Source organism: Pezoporus flaviventris, unplaced genomic scaffold (assembly GCF_033815535.1).
Source record: "Pezoporus flaviventris isolate CSIRO_AGI_PZ_B2104156 unplaced genomic scaffold, CSIRO_AGI_Pfla_v1 ptg000007l, whole genome shotgun sequence".
Lineage (NCBI taxonomy): Eukaryota > Metazoa > Chordata > Aves > Psittaciformes > Psittacidae > Pezoporus > Pezoporus flaviventris.
In genome coordinates this window covers 32,452,253-32,478,870 of record NW_026892555.1, presented here as the reverse complement: position 1 = coordinate 32,478,870, position 26,618 = coordinate 32,452,253, and the positions used below count along the sequence as shown (strand labels likewise).

Here is a 26,618-nt window from a genome sequence, read left to right as displayed (position 1 = left end):
TTAAGCGGGTTGCCCTGCGGCAGACCTCCTGCACCCCCACAAGCCCTTACCGCGCAGAGACCCCTCACCGCACCCGACTCCCCACCGTCCTCCCACCTCCGAGCTGCGCAACCCCGCCCACCAGCGGAAGTGACGTCAGCGGCGCGGAGAGTAGGTGGCCGTGCTGATTGGCTGTTGTGCGATAAGGGGTGGGTCGCGTCGCTGCCGTTGGTGCGCGGATTGAAGATGGCGGTGGCGGGTGAGAGCCCGGTCCTGTCAGCTGAGGTGAAGGCGGTGGCCGCGGGCTGGATGCTGGAGTTCTCCTGCTGCTGCCTGTGCCGGCACTTCGGGGACGGGTGCTCCGCAGAGTTCCAGCGGTGGAGCGACGTGGCGCATGGTGAGGGGCGCATCTGTTGCGGTTCTGAGGAAGTGGGAGCCCGCGGCTCTGGAAGCGCTGTGTCCTTGCGGAGTGTGAGGAGTAGCTGTTTTTATCACAGTAAAGAGTGTCCTAAAGCACTAATAGTGCTTCTGCCCTTAGTATTTCGTGTAAGCACGTTTTATACGTGCGTATAGCCTTCTAATGACTGTGGTCGCTAGAAGGTTTTCAGCTCTTTTGAGGACTTAAGATTCTTACAGTACAGGGTTGTCTCTTGAGGCTATCTGCTGGCATCAGCAACGTTTGCACATGGTGGTAATGAAACAGTGGAGGCTGATTTTTTTGTTCACTTACTTAATCCACTGGTGTTTGAGTTTAGTGTGCGGTATGGCCGCTGTGCTGGAGTGGTGTAAACTAATCGCAGGTTTGGGGAATTTTAATGTTTTGGTCGAATGTTTCCAGGGAGGGAAACAAGCTGAACTATTCCAGTGACCTGTGGTTACTGAGCTGCTGGGTTGAGGGCTTTTAGATGATGAGGTGAATACAGGCATTGGTGTTAATCTGTCATCTCAGTTCTGTGAAGCTTAAATGTATAATGCAGTTACCTATGTACTGTCAGTGCTTATTTAAGCTGAGGCCTTATATGCTGAGAGTTCAAAACTACAGAAAAGTTAAAGAGGGTTTGATGAAGAGATGTAAATGTGCTAAAAAACAGGGTGGAATTGCTTAAATACACAGAGTTCCCTGAGTTTGTATTCAGGCTTACGGTACAAAACCTAGAAAAAGGTAGTTCAATTAACTCTTATCTAGCAGATAAAGGTGGAATAAACTCTAGTGACTGGATTTTGAATGAGTAAACATGCATTTTAAATGAAAAATACTTCAGAGTAGTTAACGGCTGGAAGCAAATATCCATGTCTTTTGACATTTTGTTAGAAATCTTCTTTCCTGAAGATACTAGGCTGGAGCTTTTGGGGCTTTTGGTTTGTTTTGGTTTTGTTTTTTCTGTGTCGTGCGTGTGTTCTTGGTTCAGGTTAATGTGAATGTGTGACTTATTTAAACTTTTGCAAAGAATGGAATACAATGGCATGTGAGAGGTAAGAAATCTAAAAATAATATAACAAAGTACATTGAATGGGGTGCTGCTTGATTAAATGATTAATGGGGCTTTTCCATTTGGCTTTGGGACTGTGGCTCAGTGGGGAAGTTGTACTGAAATTTCACCAAGATGTAGGATGGAAGCACTCGCTGTAACCACAGAAGCAGATTGGAATATTTCCTGAGAAGAACAGTTGGAGTTTTTAGGACCATATTGGTGGAAATTACTAAACTGAGCAAAACACAATGTCCCATGGAGCTGGAAACTAATAATGACTTTGGAATTTGTTCCTGCTTTGTTTAGCAACAGAGGAAAGTTGGGTGTACTCATGCTATAGGATTACAAAGTCATAAGTGTAAAAGTCTATGGAAAAAACTAAGCACAGGCATAAGACTGCATTATAAAAGTCAGTGTAGTTTTTTTCATAGAAATACAGAGAATACAGAGGTACAACTATTGCTTATGTCGCAGGGAGACCCTACTGTAATAATGTTTGGCTGTCAGTTCAAACAGGAGCAAGTGCAGAGAAGCAAGGTGGCTAAGGGAACAGGACGAGCTATTTTGTTAGGTAATAAAAAGTATTGCCATATAGCTCAGTACACTGCCAAGTAGAAATAGCTACTTAGCTGGAATTAAGGATTTAAAGACAGCATGGGAAGGTCATATGCTCTGCCTATGTCATCCTGCCATGACAAGGTATTGTGGTCAATATATCTGAACGAGCTTGTGTAGGTATCTACATGGTAAGGAACTGGATTTGTAAAGTATCTAGTGAAAGACTAAGATGAGAAATAGATTTGAGTGGCCATGGGGAGGAAAGCTTGTCATATAATTAAGGGCACTGCTAACTAAATAACAGAAACTGCCTTGGGGTGGAGAAGTAGAAGAGTCTAGAGAAGTACTAAGGCTATGTTTCTTTCTGTTTGTCTGCATTACCTGTGGGTAATTGCTGCTACGGACCTGCTGTCCACACAGTAAACCCTTCAAGGTTTCTGTTTCCCTTTGAAGTAGCGCTAAAGGACTTCAATGTGTATACTAAAGATGGCACCATTGTACAAACTGAACAGAAAGTTTGCATTTTAAGTGCAAAATTTAAATTTAAAAATGCACCCCTGCTCTGAACTAAAGCATTAATGTAGGTGCATCTTAAAAGAACAGAGAAAACTGAAAGATCTCAAGCTATTTGGCAGCTTTTAGCTTGTGGAATTCTTCAGCTGCAGTATTCTGCTGGCTTCCAAAATCTCCAAGCCCTGGCTCCATGTTCAGGCATTGTGAGAGTGCTTGTCTCCATCATTGAACTCATCCAAACTCTTTGAAATTGAACTCTCGTCAGCTGTGGAAGATGCATGAATTTGTGATTATAATGACTGGCACTTCTGTTCTAAGCAATGTGCTTTTACTTCCTATTTTGGCTATAGGCATTAAAAGCTCTGTCATCATTGAAGCAGTTGTAAATGTGTTCTTCCAAGCCCAAATGACATTATCCTGGTAATCATTCGGGGCTGTTTTAATTACTTTGTAATTTCATGCTTATCCATTGTCCATAGGTGACTGTATGCTAATAAGCAAGCAGGCTAAGTACTGCTTTCAAGTAGAACAGTGTTATGTGCCCTAGTTGTCATTGCAAAACTTGGGGGTCCCATGCCCTGGAATCCTGGCTTTTGCTAGGTTGACGCAGAAATGTATACATAAAAGCTTCCTGAAATAGGGTGTTCAGTCTGCAACTTGGATAAGCCACTTGAGATATTATTCACTTTTCATTTTGAGTGTTTGTGTATTATGCTGTCAAGATAAATTACTATATTCAACACAAAAAATATGAAGTTCACAGTAAGCCAGCATGATGGAAATAATCTCGTGATGGCTCCTATTCTAAAATATATAATAATGCTTGTGAGCTTCCAACCTTGCAAGGAAGATTTCCCTTGTAGGTTTACTTTTCTGACTAATCTTGTAGCTTTTGCTGCTTTTGGTCTGGCAGTTGCTATGGCAACATGTAAATGTTGTCCATCTGCATATGGTTCATGTTTTGTGAGCATTCCATATGAATGTTCCTGGAGCAGGCAATTGTCTTTCATAGTAAGTTGCCCAGGAAAATAAAACTTCACTTATGTATGCAAAATATGGTGGTCTTCTAATTTGATGATACATGCCTGTGATGCATCTTGCCACTTCTAGGCTACTGTTGTGAACTGCAAGAGAGGAAGGTTTTTCAGGTCAAATACTTTATTATGATTTAAGTTCTTCTAACATTGACAGATATTAACTAAATGCTTTCATCTGTTTCGTAACAAATTAGAAATTTAGTAGATTATTAAATCTCATAACGTAGTGCCTAGCATATTTCTAGCCACACTGTGGCAGTGCTGGAGCAAGACTGACTTAACTTTTCTTTTCTAGCTCTTATTAATGGCCTCTCGAAAATACCTACACATCAGGAAAAAACGGTGTATCTCTGTCAGCTTTTGATAAGGATTGCAAAAGGAAAAAAACTTGGTAAATACTTTTTTTTTCCTTCACATGTGTAAATAGATTTGCATGAATTTGCACAGAGCTATATTATATATGCTAATACCTTTATCTACAGTAAAGGCTATGTTTCACATAGTCTTACTGTACATATGTTTATGTATATCTAATAAAATGTCTGAACTCTACCTTTTGGATTATCTTTATTCCACATGTATGCAGGACCAGTGGTATTCTGTGCTGAGTGATTCCTACAAGCAGTGGGAATAAGAATATGGATGAAAAGGATGGCTTCCCTTGTTTCTTACAGAAAGCTGTTAAGGCTTATAGCTGGCTGCAGGTCCTTGGGACTCTTACTGTCATGTCTTCTGTTTGGCTGTATTTACAACTTGCTGGTTTAGCCAGACTGACTTTGCTTCCATGCTCAAGTTTCTGGAAAACTTAACTTTTTTGCTGATAGTTTTTACTGCTTGAAAAAGCTCATTGGAATTTAAGGTCTATAAAACCAGTCTTGCCAGCATGAGCATGGAAGAAAAAAAGTGTGACAGAAAGGATTGTTTTTATAAAATTAAATTTCTGATGTTACTTGTCAAGTAATAATTCACTTCTTCATTCAGTTCAACTTGAAGTATTTTAAATATTCAGATCTGGTTCTCATCATATACAAATTATGCAACTTTGCTGATGATGCTTTAAAACTATATTGTTGTATATAACACTTGTCAATATAAATTCAGTGTCTGGTTTTTGTCTAGCGGTGTAGAGAATGACCTGTATGGTAAGGAAGATTGCATGTGCTTAAGTGGGTATTACATCAGATGTAGTTGCACAATATACATGGAAAGCTAATACATTGTGTGGTAGCTCTCCTCATTTGTTTCCAGTTATTAAAATAATTAATCTCTATTGAGCCTTAAAGTAGAGTAGGCTGCTTCAGATGCCAGCTCTTTAAGTTAAACACTTTGGTTTTACAATATTATAATAACCTTAATATGAAGTGTCATTACTTTATTGAAACAGTAAGTAGGGAAACCAGAAGTGTGCTTTGTTATTGTTTTTTTGGGTTTTTGTTGTTCTGTTAGGTTTTGTTCTTTTTTTTTAAATATGTATATCTATACATATGATACTATTTAAATTTTCAGTGTTTGTCTTCTACTGTAGTGGGTGTCAAATATTTTTTATATTTTCAGCATTGCTTAAACTGTTTACAAACTGTCTGAAAATTACTGTAAGAAATAATTTTGCTGTGAGAGATTCTGCTATGTCATCTAAAATTAAGGAATAAGTAAGGCTGTGGTTCAGTGAACATCTTAAGCTAAGCTGGCAGTGTCACGGGAAAAAAAAAAAAAGCAGACTTGTGCATCTGCCATCTCCTACTGCATCTGTTATGTTCGCATACTCACTTGTGCAAGTGGGCAGTGACCAGACTGGGAAACTGTTCCTAGAGTGTTGAGGGTTATTTGGCTGGGCTAGATTTCTGCCAAAACTGCATCCTGCTTGCTGGGAGTTTGCACAAACCTTGATGTTGGCACAGCAGCACTATGACACAGGAGGTTGTTCTGCTTTTTCTGTGTTAAGCTGTTTGAATTTCCCTCTCACTTTAACCCCTTCTAATATAATGAAAAGTAAAAACACAGAAATATATAGACTTGAGGGAGAGGGACCACAAAAAACAAGCAAACCTTAAGACAGTGGTTACATTACAAAATTACAATTATCAATACCAAGTGTTTTGATATCTGATGCCAAACTTAATGCAAGAGTATTGCTAACGCCAGCCCAAATACAAGATGCTAAACTTAACGCTGTTGCAAGTTTAAGTGAACAGTAAATACAAGACGTAACCTCCCTTAAAAATGCAACAGTAATGTTACTAGCAAGGGCAGGAAGAACCAGTCTCTCTGAAAAGGAGGCATTTAACTTGGGTCTCTTAAACACACTTGAAGAGAGAGACTAAAAAATTGAGGAAAAAAGAATTGAAGTATAGTGTATATTACTTTATTGTGGGTGAATAATATATTTAGCTTTACCCTTCAAATTTTTAAAGTACTTTTTTCTATTTCTTCTCTTCCCCTCCCAAAGAATGCTATTTTGAAAATTCTAAAAGAATTTCACCTTTGGAATCTGCTCTGTCTTTCTGGAGTTTACTTGAAAGGGAAGAAGTCGAACTGGAAAAGCTTCATAAAGATATTCGTCAGTTGATTCAAATTCAGGTTTGTGTGACTTAAAATGCTTTAGGGTGGTATTCTATTAATTCTGCTAAAACAGGGCTCATTTTACAAAAAGTTTGGGCTATTAGCAGGCTGAACTAAATTTTCTAAGTTTGATGTACTTTCAGTACAGAGTAAATAGATCTGTACAGCAGACCTTTTCCTGTCTAAGTTGGTTCCTGTTTGTCCCAGTTCAAAATTGTTTCAAAAGCTGCCAATCTTAAAAAAAAATAAATTTAAAACCATTTGTATCTTGAGCTTTTAAATATGTTATTAGTAGCTTTTTTGTTTTTTCTTTGCTTAAAAATAATTATTTGTATTGGTAAACCTTTGCTATTGAACATGTGAAAACATGTTGACAGGTACTGGGACTGAAAATCTGGGAAAGATGAAAGCAATACTTGGTAGGTAAGTACGGGACATTTTAAATCAGTGAGAGTCCTTTTAAAAGCCTGGCAAAAAGGCTTTGGGCCTTTATAAGTGAGGTTTAATGCTATTTTAGAAGTTTTAAAACTAGGTAATTGTTGGTAACCCTTAAATAGATAATCTTCTGGATTTTGGAAGCCTTACTATTTAAGTGTGAATTTTCTTTTTTTTTCTTTTTGAATTTTCTGTTTTTTAATCTCTGAAATGTATTTCAGCATGTCTTGTAATTATATTTGTTGTAGATTGTAGCAGTCTATATGGAAAATGGATATTTCAAGGAGGCTGCTGAAGCTCTTGAAAGGCTGTTTACAGACTCAGAATCGGATAAGGTAATAACTTGCATTAAGCTCTTTCACTTTAAGAGGAAAAGAGAATGAGTTTCCAAAGCTAGCAAACGATACATGCAGAGCTCTGTTGTGATTGCTGCTTCTGCAGTCACCTACACACCTGTGGCACTTATGGATACAAAAAGAAATCTGTCGGTAGGGGACTGATAGAAATGATGGGTGGTGTGGGGGAGTAAAATGTTTCTAGCAGCAGTTGTTCTTCACTGTGGACAGCATCAGTCTGAACTTCATCTCCCATTTCACATAAGGTGTCACTACGGTTTCTGTGAGTCTGATATTGCTGTTTTCTCAGAGTAAAGACAGTATAAACATGCTGATAGAGACATAGAAATTCCCAAGTAATCAGTCTGACTTTCTCTGAACCATTACAGTGCACTCTATTTCTTCTGATTACTGTTCTACATACTAATGCATTCTGATTACTGTTCTACATATTGTTAGCATCTGTAGTATAGAGTGAATATTAGTATTCCTTTATCTGGAAAAGATAATGCGTAGGTCAGGCCACCTCCTGGTTTGATGTTGACTACATAATTCAGAAAGATACAAGTTTGAGTGTATATCTCTAAAAGAATAGCTAGTGCACACACCTGAATTTGCTGGGGTGGAGAAAAGAGCAAAGGACTATAGGCAAAAAGAAAAGTTAAAAATGCTGCCTCTATCTTCCGCTGGTATACTGGGACACGTGTTCTATATAAATAGTTCCATATCTGTAACAAAATCTTCAGATACACTCTTCAGATATTTGGAAAGTATAGTCTGGTAAAGTACTCGTTCATAAATAAGAATGCAACCTGTACATGGAAGTTGATTGTTGGATGTATTTGTCTCTTAAGATTTAAAGTGGTTGGTAGACAAGATGTAAAGTTATGTTTGTCAATATCAGGGTGTCCTTAATGCTATGGTACTAAATAGTCCTTTTCCTGAACATTGTGAACCCCTTTCAGTGGCAGTCTTTTTGAGGCAGTAAATGAGAAAAGAGAACGCAGTAATGAATGGCCTTTTCTTGGTGGTTTTGCTCCTTTGACAATCTTGCTTTTGGTGTTACACCTAAAGGGTATGAAAATAAGGATCTCTGGAAAGTTATATTTAACCACTTACTGAGTAAACTGGTATTGTGCCTAACTGACTTCAGAACCCTTTCAAAAGGTAGCATGAAGTTGGATAGGTGTATTCAGAAAACTCTATAATCATCATGTTTAGCTTTCTGTATGTCCTGTTTAGCATAGATGCCAAGTTTACTATAGGATACATTTGTGTTGTATAAATCTGTGTTTTTCTTAGCCTTTAAGGATGAAGCTGGCAACTGTAATTAAAAGCAAGGATCCGTATGTTCCTCTTCTCCAAACCTTCAGTTACAATGTTTTGATAAGTAAAATCAAGTCTTACATTGAACTTTTCATGAAAGAAAATGAAACTAACTTCTTATTACAGGTATGTCAAATACATTTTCAAATCTTATTTCAGAAGAGGTGCCTGATAAGATTAAATAGATTTATACTTTCGTATAGGTTGTTTAGACAATATTCAGTTACTGTATTAGAAGAAAAGGAAGTTTTTCTTTGTATTGTCTCAATTAAAAGAAAGGTTGAATGTATGTTTAGGAGAAAGTAGGAGTAAGACTCCTCTAAACTATCTCTCATGAATGTTTTTTCCACCACTTTTGATTAGAAAAAATAGTTAAGAAAAAAATAAGTAAAATGAGGTCCATCATTACTGTGTGCTTAAGAGAAGCAGTTTTGATCTCAGGCTACTTAAAAGATAATAAACTATATATTTGATGTTTATATGAATTTTCATGCAAAAACTGAAAGTTCAAGACCTGTTAATTTGACTGAAAGATTTAGGAATGTCAGAGGAGTTAGTAGATGGAAGATTGTTATTGCTGCTTTCCTGTACATAAAAAACTCCTTACAAACAGTCTTGCTCAGAAGTGGTTTAAGATGGGCAAGAACAACATTCCTCCTTCAGCTCATCTTCAGGAGGATTGTAAAGAATTTCTCTTATGTTTACTTCCTATAAAAGAATATTGAATTACTCAATTACAAAAGTGCAGACATCTAAAGGTAATAAGAAGTGCATTTTAAATAAACAAACTTGAAGTTCCTCTAGGGTTTTCATTTTCTTACCAGAAAGAGAGATTAGAGAACTTATACTTTGAATGCATTTAATAAGGAATACCTTTTAATAGTTTCAGCTGTCAGTTTCCGCATTTATTTTTCAAGGCTATTTCTTTGAGTCTGAGAGGAAGTGGAGATTTGGAGGTATCAGGAAAGGCCTGAAACTCCATATTAGCTTACCTAGGCCCTCTGTTTTGCACCCCCATTGCCTGCACATTTGTCGTGCTGTTTGCTAATGTTGCATATCTTACTTCTGAAACCTTTACATTGGACTGAGTTACTTTGTGGAGCATTCACACTTCTGCTCAGAGATTGCACAGAGCCCCTTGAGCCTGGCTGTGAATGTTTCTTGGGAGGGGGCAGATACCACCTCTCTGGGCAGCATGTTCCAGTGTTTCACCACCCTCATTGGGGGAAAAAAAAACACCCTTCCTTTTACCTAAATTTACTTTTTTTTCAGTTTAAACCCATTACCCCTTGTCCTTTTGCAGCAGGCAGGCCCAGCTAAAAAGTTTGTCCTCGTCTTTCTTACAGGCCTGTTGCAATAAGGTATCCACAGAGCCTTCTGAACAACTCCAGCTCTCTCTGCCTGTCTCATTAGGAGAGGTGTTTCAGTTCCCTGAGCATCTTCATGATGCTCGAGCAGGTTCATGTCCTCCTTATATTGTGGGCCCCCAGAGCTGTACTCCAAGTGGGGTCTTACCAAAGCAGAGTAGAGGGGGAGAATCACCTCCCTCAACCTGCTGGCTACGCTTTTTTGAATGCTGCTCCGGATATGGTGGCCTTCTAGGCTGCAGGTGCATGTTGTAGGGTCATGTTCAGTTTTTCATCCACCTGGTGGATCTATATTGCCTACTACGGTTTAGTAGGCTGCTTTTTCTAGGTTATTGTCAAGGTTGGAATCCACAAGCCGCTGGCCATCATATTTGAGAAATCATGGCAGTCAGGTGAAGTTCCCGATGACTGGAAAAAGGGAAATATAACCCCCATTTTCAAGAAGTGGAAAATGGATGACCCGGGGAATTACAGACCAGTCAGTCTCACCTCTGTGTCTGGAAAAATCTTGGAGCAGATTCTCCTGGAAGGCATGCTAAGGCACATGAAAATCAACAAGGTGCTTGGTGACAGCCAGCATGGCTTCACTAAGGGGAAATCCTGCCTGACCAATTTGGTGGCCTTCTATGATGGAGCTACAGAACTGATGGACAGGGGTAGAGCAGTTGATGTCATCTACCTGGACTTGTGCAAAGCATTCGACACTGTCCCACACGACATCCTTCTCTCTAAATTAGAGAGACATCAATTTGATGGATGGACCACTCGGTGGATAAAGAACTGGCTAGATGGCTGCACACAAAGAGTTGTGGTCAATGGCTCAGTGTCCGACTGGAGACCAGTAACAGGTGGTGTCCCTCAGGGATCGGTGTTGGGACCAGTCTTGTTTAACATCTTTGTTGCTGACATGGACAGTGGGATTGAGTGCGCCCTCAGCAAGTTTGCTGATGACACCAAGCTGTGTGGTTCGGTCGATACACTGGAGGGAAGGAATGCCATGCAGAGGGACCTTGACACACTTGTGAGGTGGGCTGATGCCAACCTCATGAAGTTTAACCATGCCAAGTGCAAGGTCCTACACCTCGGTCTGAGCAATCCCAGGCACAGCTATAGGTTGGGCAGAGAAGAGATTCAGAGCAGCCCTGCGGAGAAGGATTTGGGGGTGCTGGTCGATGAGAAAATGAACATGAGCTGGCAGTGTGTGCTCGCAGCCCAGAAAGCCAGCCATATCCTGGGCTGCATCAAGAGGAGTGTGACCAGCAGGTCGAAGGAGGTGATCCTGCCCCTCTACTCTGCTCTTGTGAGACCTCACCTGGAGTATTGTGTGCAGTTCTGGTGTCCTCAGCATAAAAAGGACATGGAACTGTTGGAACAAGTCCAGAGAAGGGCCATGAGGATGATCAGGGGACGGGAGCACCTCCCGCATGAAGACAGGCTGAGAAAGTTGGGGCTGTTCAGCCTGGAGAAGGCTGCGTGGAGACCTCATAGCGGCCTTCCAGTATCTGAAGGGGGCCTATAGGGATGCTGGAGAGGGACTCTTCATTAGGGACTGTAGTAACAGGACAAGGGGTAATGGGTTAAAACTTAAACAGGGGAAGTTTAGATTGGATATAAGAAGGAAATTCTTTCCTGTTAGGGTGGTGAGGCACTGGAATGGGTTGCCCAGGGAGGTTGTGAATGCTTCATTCCTGGCAGTGTTCAAGACCAGGTTGGACTAGGCCTTGGGCAATATGATTTAGCGTAAGGTGTCCCTGCCCATGGCAGAGGGGTTGGAACTAGATGATCTTAAGGTCCTTTCCAACCCTAAGGATTCTATGATTCTAAGTTTGCAACTCCTACTGTTGATGAAGCTATTGCACTTCAGAAAGCTCTTGTAGGTTAGCTGCCCCAAGAACAGTCTGCATGTAATGCCTTATGTCCTAGGTTTAGCAGTAGCAGTCAATATTTCTCCTCCTTGGTAGCTGGTGCAGTGCTATGTTTTGACTTTCAGCGTGGGAACAGTGCTGATAATACCCATGTTTTCAGTTGTTGCTAAGTAATGTTTACCCTGACCAAGGACTTTGAGAGGCTCATGCTCTGCCAGGGAGGAGGGGAAGCTGGGAGGTAGCCGAGACAGGACACCTGACCCAAGCTAGCCAAAGAGGTATTCCATACCACAGCACACCATGCCCAGGGGGATAACTGGGAGTTACCTGGAAGGACACGGGGTCTTCTGGGTTGGACTCGTTTTTCGGTGGGTGGTATTGTATTCTCTTCCCTTGTTATTTTCTCTTACCATTGTTGTCATTGGTGGTAGCAGTGGTGATTTGTGTTGTACGTTGTCTGTTGGACTGTTCTTGTCTCAACCCATGGGAGTTGCATTCTTTCAATTCTCTTCCCCATCCCTCTAGGAGCAGGGAAGGGGAGGGCTGCTTTGGGGGGGGGGGGGGGTGGGACGCGGGACGCAGGCCTCCGATTGTTTCCAGCACCACTCATTGGGAGTGAGTGAACAAGCTGTCTGGCTAGGTTAAAACCACGACAGTTCCTTTTGGATGTTGGTGGAGACATTGCTGTTATCTTGTTGATCACATCTGTGGGGATCTGTCTACGTCCATCTTGCCATTTTATTCCCAAAAATTGAATCTCCTGTGCAGGTCCCTTGACCTTACTCCGTTTTATGGCAAAATCAGCAGGATTTGAATTATTTTCCTCCCTTTCTCAAGGACTTCTTCTGCTGTGTCGCCCCACACAATAATGTCATCAATGTATTGCAGGTGTTCTGGAGCTTGCCCCTGTTCCAGTGCAGTCTGGATCAGTCCATGGCAAATGGTAGGGCTGTGTTTCCACCCCTGGGGCAGTCAGTTCCAAGTGAACTGGACACCCCTCCAAGTAAAAGCAAACTGTGGCCTACACTCTGCTGCCAAAGGAATGGAGAAAAATGCATTGGCAATATCAGTCGTGGCATACCACTTGGCTGCCTTTGACTCTAGTTCATACTGAAGTTCTAGCATGTCCGGTACGGCAGCACTCAATGGTGGTGTGACTTCATTCAGGCCACGATAGTCTACTGTTAGTCTCCACTCTCCATTAGACTTTCTCACTGGCTATATGGGGCTATTAGAGGGCGAGCAGGTCCTGCTGATCACTCCCTGACTCTCCAGTCTACGGATCAGCTGATGGATGGGAATCGGGGAGTCTCAGTTGGTGCGATATTGCCGCTGGTGCATTGTTGTGGTCACAATTGGCACTTCTTGTTCTTCAACTTTCAGCAGCCTCACAACAGAAGGATCCTCTGAGAGACCAGGCAAGGTGGACAGCTGCTCAGTTTCCTCAGTCTCCAAAGCAGCAATACCAAAAGCCCACCGGTACCCTTTTGGGTCTTTGAAGTACCCTCTCTTGAGGTAGTCTATGCCGAGGATGCATGGAGCCTCTGGACCAGTCACAATAGGGTGCTTTGGCCATTCCCTCCCAGTCAGGATGATTTCAGCCTCCAGTACAGCCAACTCTTGGGATCCGCCTGTCACTCCAGGGTTCCACCCCTTGACAGCTTGATGGCATCAGGGTACACTGTGCACCGGTATCTACTAGAGCCTTATACTTCTGTGGGACTGATGTACCAGGCCATCTGATCCACACAGTCCAGGAAATCCGATTGTCCCCTACCTCCACCTGGCTGGAGGCAGGGCCCCTCTAATGGTCATCACAGCATTGGACACTTAAGTCGTGTTGAAAGGGATTATTCTTCGTTATCACAGGAGCTGGAGTAAAATCAGCTCTTCCACTCCATCTGGGAAACTGCTCACCAGAGACTGAAGCCGTAGCTCTCATGGGACGATCAGTCTTGGCCCTTGCTCCCCTCTTCAATTCACTCACCCATTCCTCCAAAGCTGAAGTAGGTTTTCCATCCCACTTTGTCATGTCTTCTCCCGCAGGTAAAACTATAGGGTAGCCTGTGGCGTATACCTCCTATATCTCCTCTCTCGAACAATAGGACGCCTTTTGTTAATAGCTGAGATGTGTGTTGGTACACGTGACGAGCTGGATAAATCAGATAGATCGTCCCTCAATTGTTTGAGATCCTGGGACAGTTTTTCCACAGCTGAGATGATGGAAGGGGTGAGATTGTCTTCGAACTCTTGGAGTTTATGAACCATTTCATCCACTGTTAGTGGTACTATGTCATTCCAGGTTACTGTTGCCAATGAATGGGCATATGATGATGGTGCATTCCGTGTAAGTTTTCGCCACATGGGTCGTGTACGTTCAACATCATCTGGATCTATGGGTATATCCCCGTTATTCAGCTTGATGTGATAGATCATCTCTATGATGGCTGATTCCCTCAGAGACTGGATGCCTTTGTCTATAGTAGTCCACTTGGCCGAACGACTCATAACATCGTCCTCATTTAAGTGTTTTACTAATTCTTCTGGATTTTGCAGTTGTTCAGTAGTGAAATTCCAAAGTACTGGAGGGGCCCACTGACCTAGATACTTGCCCATACTATCCCACACACCCTGCCACTCATGGCTGTCCAGCCTCAGGGAAAATCTCTCGGTCCTCCTACATTGTCGTTTGACCCCAGACAAGACCCAAACCTGACTCTGCTTAACTCTTGAAATCAGTCATGGGCAAAACACACTCTGTATGCATGCCAGCATGGTGATCCCCATCACGATCAGCAAACACGTCTCAACAGCATTAAAAGGCCATTCAAAAAATTCAAAACTCTCAAATGATGCTGTAAATGGTCTGGGGGTGGGACTGGGAGGGTAAAAGAATGTTTCCTTCACAGGTTGACCCCCTGAGAAGGAGAAAAAAAGATGTGTAATTGCTAAGCACTTTTATTATATACCTCTCAAAGTATAAAGGTGGTGATGACACTGGGAACATAATGCCAGATCAGTTTCATGATCAATGATTCTATTGTATTACAAGTCATTACCATAAAGTACAATGAGACAAGAACCTTAGCCCAAGCCCCACACTTGAAAAACACTTAATACAACAACTACGGGCTCAAAGTAAGGTACCATATAATGAAACCGTGAGGTCAAGAAGAACAACTTTGAGAGCCAGTAAATCAGCACTGTGACAAGTGGCTGTTAATCCAGACACATCTGTTGTAATCTCAACCCTTCTGTGCCCCACATTGGGTCCAAAACAAAAGAACTGTCATGGTTTAAACCTAGCCAGACAGCTTGTTCACTCACTCCCACTGAATGGTGCCAGGCTGGAAGCAATTGAGGCCCAGGTCCCGCTGCATCCCCCTCCCCCCCCCCAGGGGCTCTCCCCTTCCCTGCTCCTGGAGGGATGGGCAGGAGAATCAAAAGAATGCAACTCCCATGGGCTGAGACAAGAACAGTCCAGCAGACAACGTACAACACAAATCATCACCACTACCACCAATGACAACAATGATAAGAGAAAATAACAAGGGAAGAGATTACAATACCACCCACCGAAAAATGAGTCCAACCCAGAAGACCCCGTGTCCTTCCAGGTAACTCCCAGTTACCCCCCTGGGCATGGTGTGCTGTGGTATGGAATACCTCTTTGGCTAGCTTGGGTCAGGTGTCCTGTCTTGGCTTCCTCCTGGCTTCCCCTCCTCCCTGGCAGAGCATGAGCCTCACAAAGTCCTTGGTCAGGGTAAACATTACTTAGCAACAACTGAAAACATGGGTATTATCAGCACTGTTCCCAGGCTGAAAGTCAAAACACGGCACTGCACCAGCTACCAAGGAGGAGAAAAACTGACTGCTACTGCTAAACCCAGGACACCTTACAAGGAAGAAAAACCTATACTAAGCACAGTTATTTTATAAGTACAATTTGAAGCCTACTCTTAACTATTAAAGCACAATATAGTGGATTTTTATTACTACCATCAGCCACTGTAAAAGAGCCAGTGTTTTGAAAATTTACAGCTGAAAGTTGTGGAAGTTTGGATAGTTATGAAATTTCTGACAGTGAAACGTTTTCTTCAGTGATTGAAAGTATTCTATAACCAGAATACCTTCTAGTACTTACATGGATGAATGAGTGAAATAGGGAAAGGTTTTGTATTATCTGACTTTTATAAATGTTGAGAGACTCTGCAAGCTACTGTGAAGGACAGGTTAAGATTTCAAGAAGACTGAAAACTGGATGAATGACAGAAAAACAACAGGAGGCAAAAGCAAGCCCTGGAAGAAGAAATAGGTGAAAACAGGAGCAACTGGCTAAGCAGAAAAAGATGTAATATTTAGCCTGTAATGGATCTGTCAACTTAGTAACATTTTGATCTGTTTTGCAACACCTAAATATCACTTGGGGTTATATAGACAGTGTTGGATAGAAGATGGTTGGCTCTGCTTAGTACTGGTTGTGCACAACCAGGTTTTATTTTATGGCTTAGGTAGTAAATATATCTTAAGATGCTAGGGAAGAAAGTTGATAGCAAAGTGGCAAAAGCAACATCATGTGGACTAATTTTAGGGGGTGGGGAAGCGATGGGTCATTTATTATAGCAAGTAACTGGGGGGGAATCTGGGGAAATGCAGGAATCTTACAATTCTCTGGGCATTCTATAAACAGTAATGACCTGTTCCTCCTCTTGGGAATTGAGAAGAAATAATCTGCAGTTAGAAGTTTAGGCAGGATGTAACAAAATTCTTTTGTTAACACAGGAAGGGTTATGCTTGATCCTGCCACGTGCTACAGAACTAGATGAACTTGCAAGGCCTGTCAGTTTTCAGTTTCTAATCTAGTTACATTAAACAAACTTTGGAGTACTTTGATAGTGTTTGCAGTCTTAGCAAATCTCTGCAATGTGTTTCACACATCTACATGTTCACTTGTTAAGCAAATATTCATTGTATTTCTGTGTGTCTGTATAAATATCACTTGGTGCTATGACTAAAATTTCTCTTGAGGTGTTAACTGGTAACGATCTTGTGTTTAAGGCCAGGTTGGATGGGGTTTGGGCAGTCTGGCCTACTGGAAGTTGTCCCTGCTTGTGGTAGGGGGATTGGAACTAGATGATCTTTAAGGTCCCTTCAAACCCAAACCATTTTATGATTAACACATTGCAGTTGTTTTGAAACTGCTTATTCTAGTAGGTGTATGTCTGAAAGGTCTATGAGATACATACTGTTAGTTCTAATAGAAAGCACACATACTAATTTTAGTGTAAACTACTGTCTAGGTGATGGCTGGCTTTGATTTTAAACTTCTGATTCCATCTCTCACAGGCAGCCATAAAAGAGGTAGAGTCTCAAGGACCAGGAGCAATAACATCGCAAAGCAAAACTGTGAATGCTGATAAAAATATCAAAGAGAATTTCGAAACAAAACAAAGGTTTGTATTAAGCACTATCCTGCTGAAGGACATGATTGGACAGTAACTTGAAACTCATAGAACTAAGAGTGGGTAGAAGGAGCAACATTTAATTCCAAACTGCTGTCTAATAGAAAACTATGAGCACGTTCTCTATTTTTAAGTATGGACTTTTGTATGGTTAACTTCTGGCATTTACCTCAAATAGCTTGGCATTAAGTTTAAGTACTTGTTGGGGATAGACATAGCATAGGAATGCTTTACTTTTTTTTTTTTTTCATGTTTGATTGAGCTTCTTTTAGTCCTGTCCTCCAAACTTTGGACTACAGCTCATCTGCAGAAGAAAGAGAATAAGGAAAGGGAATCAGTCTGTTACTTTCTCCTTACAGCTAAACCCAAGTTTCTCTTAGTGAGATTACTGTGATGATAGGAATTGGATATATTGTTTCATGATTCTGGCAACATGAACCCTCAGAACGATTACATACTTTTCCAAGAAATGTTGGGGCACTTGAAGCCCAGCTCCTTCCCCCGCCTTTGACTTCATTTTGAAAAAATACTAATATTCTGGGTTTATCAATGCTACTTTTTTCATGGAGAATAAATTGTAGTCCTTAGTTGGGATAGAGCTTGTATTTCTGCTGTTTTATACTTGGAGTACTTGCCCTTGCTTAGTTAAGGAAAATGACTGATGCAGACAGTATGCAGGAAGACAAATCGTAAGACTTTTTTTAAGAAGAACAGTTCCTGACACAATTACATCTGAGAGGTCTGATGAAAGACTTGATTTAAAAAAAAAAAAAGCAAACAAAAAACCAAAAACAATTAAACAATCCAACCAATTCCTAGATTGTGAAGAAGGTATGAAAAAATACATGTGCAGAATGTCACAAATCTTCAACTTTAATGTGTAATGTCTTGTATATTTCTCTTCTGGATATAGGGAGGCAAGGTTAAGAAGCAGTTAGTGTTTGTGTGCCACTGTTTCTGTGCAGAAATGTTGGGATTTTCTTTCATTTAAATATTTTTAAATCATGTAAATGACAAGCTGCTGCCTAGGAAATTATTTTGGGGCTTTTTCTTTTTTAAGGTTAACGAAAGAGCAGCACAGTACTACAGATCAGTCACCTGGAGATGTAAGAGACCCAGCAGTAAGGTAAAATTTTGTTGTTGTTGCTTTTGTTCAAAGACATTTCATGTTCTGAACATTTTTACTTCAGTTCTGTGTTCCTTGCAGGCCTCATTCAGGAGGGAGACTCAAAAAGAGAACTGTTCTTCAGAGTGAGTATTAGCTTATTTCTTACACTTTCAAAACAGTCATGACAGACACTTTCTCCCCCCTTCCCACCCTGCAATAAATGGGTTGGTGGTTTGGTAACTGCTAACTAGTGTGATTAGGTTAATATAAAAATTACTGTGGTGGGAAAAACCATTCTCAATTCTTGTGTGAGGTTTCTGCAAATGTGGATTTCATGGTTGTCACATTTAGAAGCTATGAGGTGGCTTAAGGCTCTCTGGCAACTCATTTTTGCAAAATCAGTCACTATTTTCTGGTTTGCTTGGGGCTTAGTTTGCTTGTTTGCTTTACTGGCATTTATGCCATTCTGTGCAAAAGAGCTGCCAGAGGAAGTACTGAAACTTGTCTCTCACTTCTGGCCTAGGTAATTTGGAGAGGGGTAGGGAACTAAAGAAGCTGGCTGATGGGAAAACCAAAAACCAAATTGTTTGAAAACCAAATCAAAACAAAGTCATGATGTTCGTGCATCTTCTTGGTATAACTTTTTAAAAAGTTACAGCATGGATTATGTATACACTGTTTATAAGTAGGTTCTGAAAAACATTTGGATCCTCTTACTGCAAAGAGATGACACTGTAGCTTCTGCATGTGGCTGTGTTGTACTTGGAAGGGCGAACTCTTAAGGTGCCTTGGATGCTTGGCACAGTAAGAACTTGTCACTTGTTCTGTGGAAATGATGGAACCTGAATACAAAGTATCATAGTTCTTCTGGTTAGTTTCCATTCTCGCTATGTAAAATGAGAGCAGGATGTATAGTAAAAATACTTTTACCAAAGTAACAATGTTTAATTATTATGTGCCACTTTTTACCTAATTGTTTAAAATACAATTCTTCTGTGAGCTTTTCTGCACAGAAAGTGTAGTGACTTTTTTGAGCAACCTATTTTTTGAGTCCTTGGGTAAGGTTCATGTGTATACATATATAAAAGTATATTCATGTATAAGCAGACTGAAATTTTCCCAGTCTGTCAAAGCATATTATGTATGCACATATGTTGTACATTCTTGTCTCATTTAAATGGTAGAATGAAAAACTGCTGCCCTAATGTTGACTCCTCATTGGTCTGGATGTATATTGTGTTCTAGGTTTGAATGGCTTGCAAAATGTGGAAAAACATGGGCATGCTTTGGTTTCTGTCCGAAAAAGACAGGTTTGTATCCATTCTTTAATCTAAATAGATAAAAAATTAATCTCTGCTGCATAAAATTTTATCCCCCTCTCCCCAAACCTCATTTGACTGTCTCCAAAATGCCTGTGTTTAAGATTATCCGTGTTATTCAAGCTGTGCTGCAGATCCTGAAACTGTTTTTTTTAAGTTCCAATTCCTGTCTTTAAAAAAGTAAAGGCCTTTTCTTGTGCAGTCTCAAATATTATTGCTAATGCTTATGAGCCTTTAATTTGTTGAAATACAGTTACTAAAGCTTAGTCTGAGTCTTTTAAAACTTAGGAAAAAACAAAAAATCTTTTGACTGTTTGGATTAAACAATTTAGAATGTCATTCACCCCTGAGAGTTTTGGGCAAATATCAAGGGCTTTTTGTTTTCCCACTTAGAAGGCTAAAGATTTGGCAATTTTATAATTCAATACTTTGTTCATATGAAGTGAAAACATGTATTTTCTTGGGAAGCTGATGACAGAATTCCCTATTGGTGGGAAGTACGGAAGTCTATGCCTTAATAGAAGGCAATTTGAAGTTGATTTGATGTTGGGGTGCACTGTTACAGACTGATTTTTGCATATATGAAACTTTATTCACTTCTCATGATAAAATGATAAGCACTTCTGAATGAAATTAATATTAAATGTATCCCTGTTCTTGAATTCCTCTTGATAATATCTCTTAGGAAGCAATATGGAGTCTTTCTGTTTAGATGATAGTGCAAGTTATCAACATACCTCCATCGGTTTCATTTTTCTCTTGTGTATTTTGACATTTAGTTTTTCACAGAACAGGGAAGGACAACCATTCTTACATTTTTCAGACTGTCCTTGAGGAGGGTCGTACTTATTCCTATTTCTTTGATCTTTTTTTACTGAAGTACTTGTTAAATCTTCAGTTACATGCTGTCCTCAAATTGCTTGAAGTCCTAATGAGAACTTATCTGTCCTTGGAGGTGAAGCCACCTGCTATATATAAACAGTTTTTCGCTTTCTTATTGCCCTGGGTTCAGCTGTAATAGTCATTTTTCTGATTCCTAGTAGCTGGTGCAGTGCTGTGTTTTTCAGCTTTAGTCTGAGAACAATGCTGGTAACACACTGATGGTTTTAGTTGTTGCTCAGTAGTGCTTACCCTGATCAAGGACTTTTCAGTCTCATGCTCTGCCAGTGAGAAGTGGCACAAGAGGGCAGGAACAAGCAGAGACAGGACACCTGACCTGAACTAGCCAAAGGGATATTCCATCCCACAACAGGTCATGTCCCGTATATAAACTGGGCAGAGTCATCTGGAAGGGCAGATCACCGCTCAGGTCAGGCTGGGTATTGGTCAGGGGGCGGTGAGCAATTGTATTGTGCATCACTTGTGTTTATTGTTTTTTCCTTTCCCGTTTTAGTTTTATATTCTTTCAGCCTTTCCTCATAGGAGAAATGCTGCAGTCCCCTAATCATCTTTGTAGCCTTCTGCTGGACCCTTTCCATACTGGACCCAGTATTGATCCTTGGGAGACACTTTTAGTTACATGTCTCCAGCTAGACTCTGCCATTGACCACAACACTGAGACCTGCCATTCAGCCAGTTCTCGATCCACACATCTCACTAGAAAACAAAAAAGAGGTGTTGTGTGTTTAATTCTGTGGTTACATTTCAGTTAAAGCTGAACTATAAACGCTAAATTTATAGAAAGCTACCATCTGATAGTAGCAAAGAACTCATTAAAATTTCATAAAAACTTGAAAGAAATTGATTCAGAACTGTTTCTTTAAACACTTAGAAAAGTAGGCATTTGCTGTCTGTGTGGTATTTCAGCCACACGCCCTGACAGTGGGACCTCATAAATATTGTATAGAAAACAATGATAATTGGTCTTTTAGACAATAAATCTGCTCCTCCTCTTAATAATCTGTCTTACGTGTCTGCATGCATGAAAGAGTGTTGTGAGTGGCAGAGCTGTTGACTTCTAGAACTTCCTTTTCCATGTAGTCCCTCTTTCAATGTTGGCATTGTTTTCTCTCGTTTTGTAAATGACATTTCATTGCAGTGGTTCAGTGCCCTTTTTCACCCTTTCATTGCTGTGTTTTCAGTTAGCTGCATACAACAATCTGCAGTGCTATTGAAAGGAATGGTACTTTATTTTCTTGTTCCTAAATTAGGGGATGCAGGTGTCATAGGATTTGGGGAACTGTTTGTACTCAACTTTATATGCTGTATGTGTATGGTAAGTCCTGTGAGTTGTCTGAAATCTGACTGACAGTTTGCTTAAAGAGTGTGTCTGACAATTTGGGTTTTCAGAATTTAATCACACTTGTATGGAAAAAAAATCCATGTATTTAAATTGGGAAGAAAAAAAGAAATCAGAGCAGTCCCAGAATGCACAACCAAAAGAAGACAGGTTACTAGAGTAGAACTGACTCTTAAGAAATAACAAGATTTTCAGATATGTTGGGGTATGTCTACAAGGTCTGTCTGGCAAACTTAAGCTCTGCCAGCGTTCTGAGCTAGCCGAATGTCATATTGCTCTGGACTAGGCACTGTGGTTATGTTAGCTCAAGTATAGTGCTGTATTATGTCCAGTCTCCCACCCAATCTTGGTAGCTTTTAACAGTGGAATGCAAGAGTCTACATAACAGCCACCCCAGAGCGCACAGGCAGTGGCAGTGCTGGGGGGAATAAGTTACTGCTCAATGCAGTTACTCAGTGGAAAGGAAATGAGTTATTTCCTGGTTTACCTGTTAAGCAGGTTCTTCATCTATATGTTAAAGCAGAAGAAATTTGTTTTTAAAAATATTCAATATAAACAATTTAAAACCAAAACAAGCAAAATCCAACCCTTTTAGAAGCAAATGTAACAGGTAACAAAGGTTGTGATTGTCTCTGTTGCTGGAAGTGTTTGAGTTATCTGCTGCTGTATGTCAAGTATAACTGTGTTACTTGAATAAAGATTTTTGTTTAGGAAAGTTTTCTGGCATGCTCTGAAATGAGATTAACTAGATGGTTCCAGTGGAATCTCTGGCCTTTTAATAAGAGTAAAAAACCTACCATTCACTGCTAATGTTGCAGAATATCTGTGGAACAGGAAGTATTGGGAAAAGCAAGTATTTCTGATAAAAGCTGAACTACTTTACAAATGGGTTAGGTTTTTAACTGTTTAGAAATACAGCTGAACTACTACCACTCATGGTTCCTTCACTGCTTAGTAAGGTTTATCAGTGATCATAGTTTCTTGAAGAAGCACTGCTAGTTCCATTAAGCTGGGATAAGTCCAACTTTCAGATGTGAATTTTGATCTTCATATACCTCAGCTTACACTTTGTGTAGATGGCAAATTTTTACTTGATGCAGGATAACCAGAATACAGTTTTGATAGTGCTGAATGTTATCTAACATTTTTCCCCTTGCCTTACCCCAGGAGACCCCTCCTGCCTTTCACTTCTGAGTGCTGCTGCCATTTTTAGCAGCTTGATTTCAAGGGAAGGGAGGAGGCATGTAGAATGGCACCCAAATTGTCACCTGGCCCATCTTTGATGCCTGAATTAATGCTTTTAAGAGCCAAGTTTCTTAAGGATCCTGAGAAGAGTTCTAGGTCATTAGAATAGGAGACAGGAAAAAAAAAAGTATATATTTATCCGTTTGATAGTTGGAAGTGATCTGTTACTTACAGGTGGACATCTTGTATGTACTCTGTTAAACCTCTCTCTTCATCCCCCAACCTTCAGCTTCAGGCATTTACAGCTCCTATCACTCTTCTAGTGTTCTATAGATACCTGAGGATTTATTAGCACATGTACTCTTTGGGAGCCCCTATAAGGCTCTACAGGTTTAGTTATGAATTTATTGTTGTAGGCATATTAGCAAAGGATCGGTCCCTCATTACATAAGGATTATACACGTTCAGTCTGGGGAATACTCACAGCTCAACCAGATTCTCCTGGCTACAGAACCGTTGAGGGATGTTAGCAGTGGCTGTTTCCTCTGATAACCCTGACCCAGCACCCTCTTGCCTGGCTGCTGGGATCTCACGCAGGGTCCCTTCTCAGGCTGGGAGACATCGCTGCTGCTTTCCCATTTGCAGGTTTACCTGGTAGTGGAGCTGAGCACAAATCCTAGAGGCGCACTGACACTGAAGGAAGAGGGAGGGGGACACACAAAGAGAATGCTGACATGGAGTGGTCACAGTCACCCACAATGCCACCCACATGTGGTTACCCATGTAAGATGCACAGCCAGCCAAGTCACTTACTCTTCTCTGGTAGGAAGTGTAAGTTCACTGGTAAAAAAGCACACGTGCCCCTGACCATTTGTCTCTTTTCATAAATTACTATGGTCCATGAGACCATCATGAGCGGCAGGACATCTCCAGTGCAAGAAGCAGAAGTGAGCACAGATAGATTAAATGGAACAGTTACACAATACAGCTCCTGGTTTTTCGTTGATGATGCGCAATTCAGTTTGCCTAAGGAGGTGTACTGATTGTAAATCAGTATGATTAGTTGTGTATTAAGCAAGCAAGGATTTGAAAACATTATCAGAGGATCAGATTGTAGCAGAATAAGTTGTTTTAAAATCATTTCATACTAAAATTCCTTATTGCTATTCCAGAGTGGAAAAAATGACTCTGTAATTCAGTGGTTAAAAATAGGCATGATGGATATGTAGGATTTGTAAACTTTTGTTATCTAAATATATATGTGTTTCTATAAAGCTACAATAAAAGAGTTGATGCTCAGTTCTTCCTCACACTTTACTTTAACGACAAGCTTTCAAAAATCAAGTATTTGAGTATTTATTTTTTTTTTTAATCAGTTTTCCCCTCATTCTGTGTGCAGTCTTAACAATTGTATTGAGATATTTATATCAAGAAGCAACTAAAGAAGAACTGGTACACTGGCAGACTTCATTGGAAGGGATTGCTTACAGATGTATAAGAGCAAGTAATTTTCTCTCTCCTGTGAGAGAAATGTCATTCCCTAAAACTTGCAGGTCATGACAGTGAGACTTAGGTGGTTGTCTCAACAAATGGCAAAAAACAAATGCATAGCTGTTAACCTGAAGATGTGGCTGATCTCACTTTCAAATGCAGTATATATCATTTTTGTTTCTATCAGCATTTTAGACACTAGGGTGTTTTTTCTAAGTACATTGAAGTTCCTTTGTTGGTAAATGGTGTCTTGATCCTTAGTCTGTAGGTTAATGTGTTACAAAATGCTTTCTCTTTTGTGATGCATACTAGGATCAATCAAGATTTGTCTTGGCTCAACTAGGTAATAAGGTACAATTTTGGAAAGCAAGTTTTGCACAAAGCAAAACTTTTTCTTGTCTTTTCCTCCTCCATGTGAATGTTGAAGCATGTGATTCTCATTCCAGGTGATGTCTGCTACTGTGTTGTTACATTGACTTGGTAACCTTTGCTTTTGTGTTTAGCATCAAGTTATAGAGCTCAAAAGAAATCAAAATGACCCTACTGACCCCTCAGACATCCACACTGTAATAGTCTACTAATAACTAGAGAGCTGTATAAGAACTTGCTTTTATGTTTTCTATAAGCTTAGCTTTTACATTAATACATTTCTCTGTATATCTAATATTTTTCTTTGTTCTTCCCCTAGCGATGGACTTACAAAGAAGATTTGCAACTGAAATTAGGAGTAAAAGAGTTTGGAGTGGGTAACTGGGCTAAAATTTTGGTCCATGGTGACTTCAACAACCGAACTAGTGTCATGTTAAAAGACCGATGGAGAACACTGTGCAAGATCCATCAAGGCTAATTTGGACTAGAGGACTCAACTCTTATTAACCTTTCCCTACATAAGGACCTAGTCTGTCTTTTCAGAATACTAACTTATTTCAGTCTCAGAGTGTCCAGCAGTGTTGCTGTCCTAAAATATGGAACAGAAAAGTAATAGATATTAAACGTTCATGTAAGCTTGTTTGCTTGTGTAGTGATGACTTAAATGTGTGTAGGTAAAAGGCCATGCTTTACAATAGATGACCTAATTTCTGAAATGGGAAAATGCTTGCAGTGGTTTAAGAAAGGTCAGTTATGTACATAAAAGTATTAAATGCCTGGCAACATGTTTGGATTGATAGTCAAATGTTCTGTATTTTTAAAGTGGTGTATCTCTAGTCAGATTGAGCTTTTTAGTATTTTACTTCCTGCCAGTCTGATTTGCTTCACTTTGGAATTTTGATCAGATTTGTCATTTCTCTCAGCAAGTTATACAAAGAAAATATGTATGTATCGGTATTGCTCATTTTACAAACCAATTCCTTTTCTTGCACTCAAAAATGTGATACTCCATGTAATTTCTTATTTATAAATAGTAAAGGTGAGGGCAGGGGGGGGTGGTTCGTTTGGACGGGGGGATTAAGAATGAAGCTTTAAGCTGTAGGTGGAAGGTTACTTTGAACTTATGTATACTGGCTTAATACCATCTCATCTCACAGGAGAGATGGAAAACATGGAAAGTAACAGTATGATGCTAGCACTTAACAGCTAACATCTCTTGATTATCTTGTGTCACCTACCTTGTCTTAAGAAGTGGCTTCTTCTAGACCAGCAGGAAAAGGAAGGCTTGAAAACAGATGGCCGAAGTGGAGCTCAATAACAAGTCTGTACTGACACTGGTAGCACAGCTCATGACACATGTTTCATTTGTGCTCTCCACTGTCTCTGGATGCAGTTATAGCAAACTAAGATATGCTCTCATAGAGGTAACTATCAAGGTGTCACTGTTAATAATATTCATGAAAGACTATAATGGATAATGGTACTAGGTTGTCTCTCTTGATTCAGATTGTGTAGAGAAGGTTCCACAACCTCAGAAAACCCATACTTTTCACTATCATGCTGGTGTGAATCTTTGGACTTAAACTAACATATCACAGCATTCTTTCAAAAAGGAAATCAATTCAGAGGTTTTCTGTACCTTTATCCTTGGATAAGATTTTTTTTTTTACAAGAACCTTACAAGGAAAAGCATCTGTCCATACTGGTCATAATAAACCTCCCAGATATTTTTCCTGGCTACAAGGAAGACATATATTCCTGCAGGCTGAAATGTTCAGGAAGTATTAAGAAATCTCTCTGCTTTCTGTTTTGGAGGCCTGCTTCCATTAAGATTATATACTTAGTCAAGTACAGTTACAAAGGTTTGTTTCACACACTATTGTGGACAAGACCTCAGCCAGATCATCTTCCTCATTCTTTCCAACAGATGCTACAGTTTCTTCTTGCAGCTGGTAGAAACAGCCTAGTCTATAGGTTTCACAGAGCTGCTGCATGTCTT

The 26,618-nt window shown here is 40.3% G+C and overlaps 1 protein-coding gene across 3 annotated transcripts; it reads left to right on the top strand.

The window, feature by feature from the left end:
- The first annotated feature begins 196 nt into the window (after window positions 1-196).
- TERF1 (telomeric repeat binding factor 1) lies at window positions 197-25,418 on the top strand. Of its 3 annotated transcripts, XM_061448296.1 has the most exons (10): window positions 197-376; window positions 3,855-3,950; window positions 6,006-6,136; window positions 6,802-6,888; window positions 8,191-8,340; window positions 16,793-16,899; window positions 17,969-18,034; window positions 18,116-18,159; window positions 19,262-19,326; window positions 24,939-25,418. In XM_061448296.1, the coding sequence occupies exons 1-10, from the start codon at window positions 226-228 to the stop codon at window positions 25,095-25,097; spliced, it is 1,056 nt and encodes a 351-aa protein (XP_061304280.1). In that variant the 5' UTR covers window positions 197-225; the 3' UTR covers window positions 25,098-25,418. The 3 variants fall into 3 exon arrangements, with proteins under 3 accessions (XP_061304280.1, XP_061304282.1, XP_061304281.1); XM_061448298.1 differs by lacking the exon at window positions 3,855-3,950; XM_061448297.1 differs by lacking the exon at window positions 6,802-6,888.
- The last annotated feature ends 1,200 nt before the right edge of the window (window positions 25,419-26,618 follow it).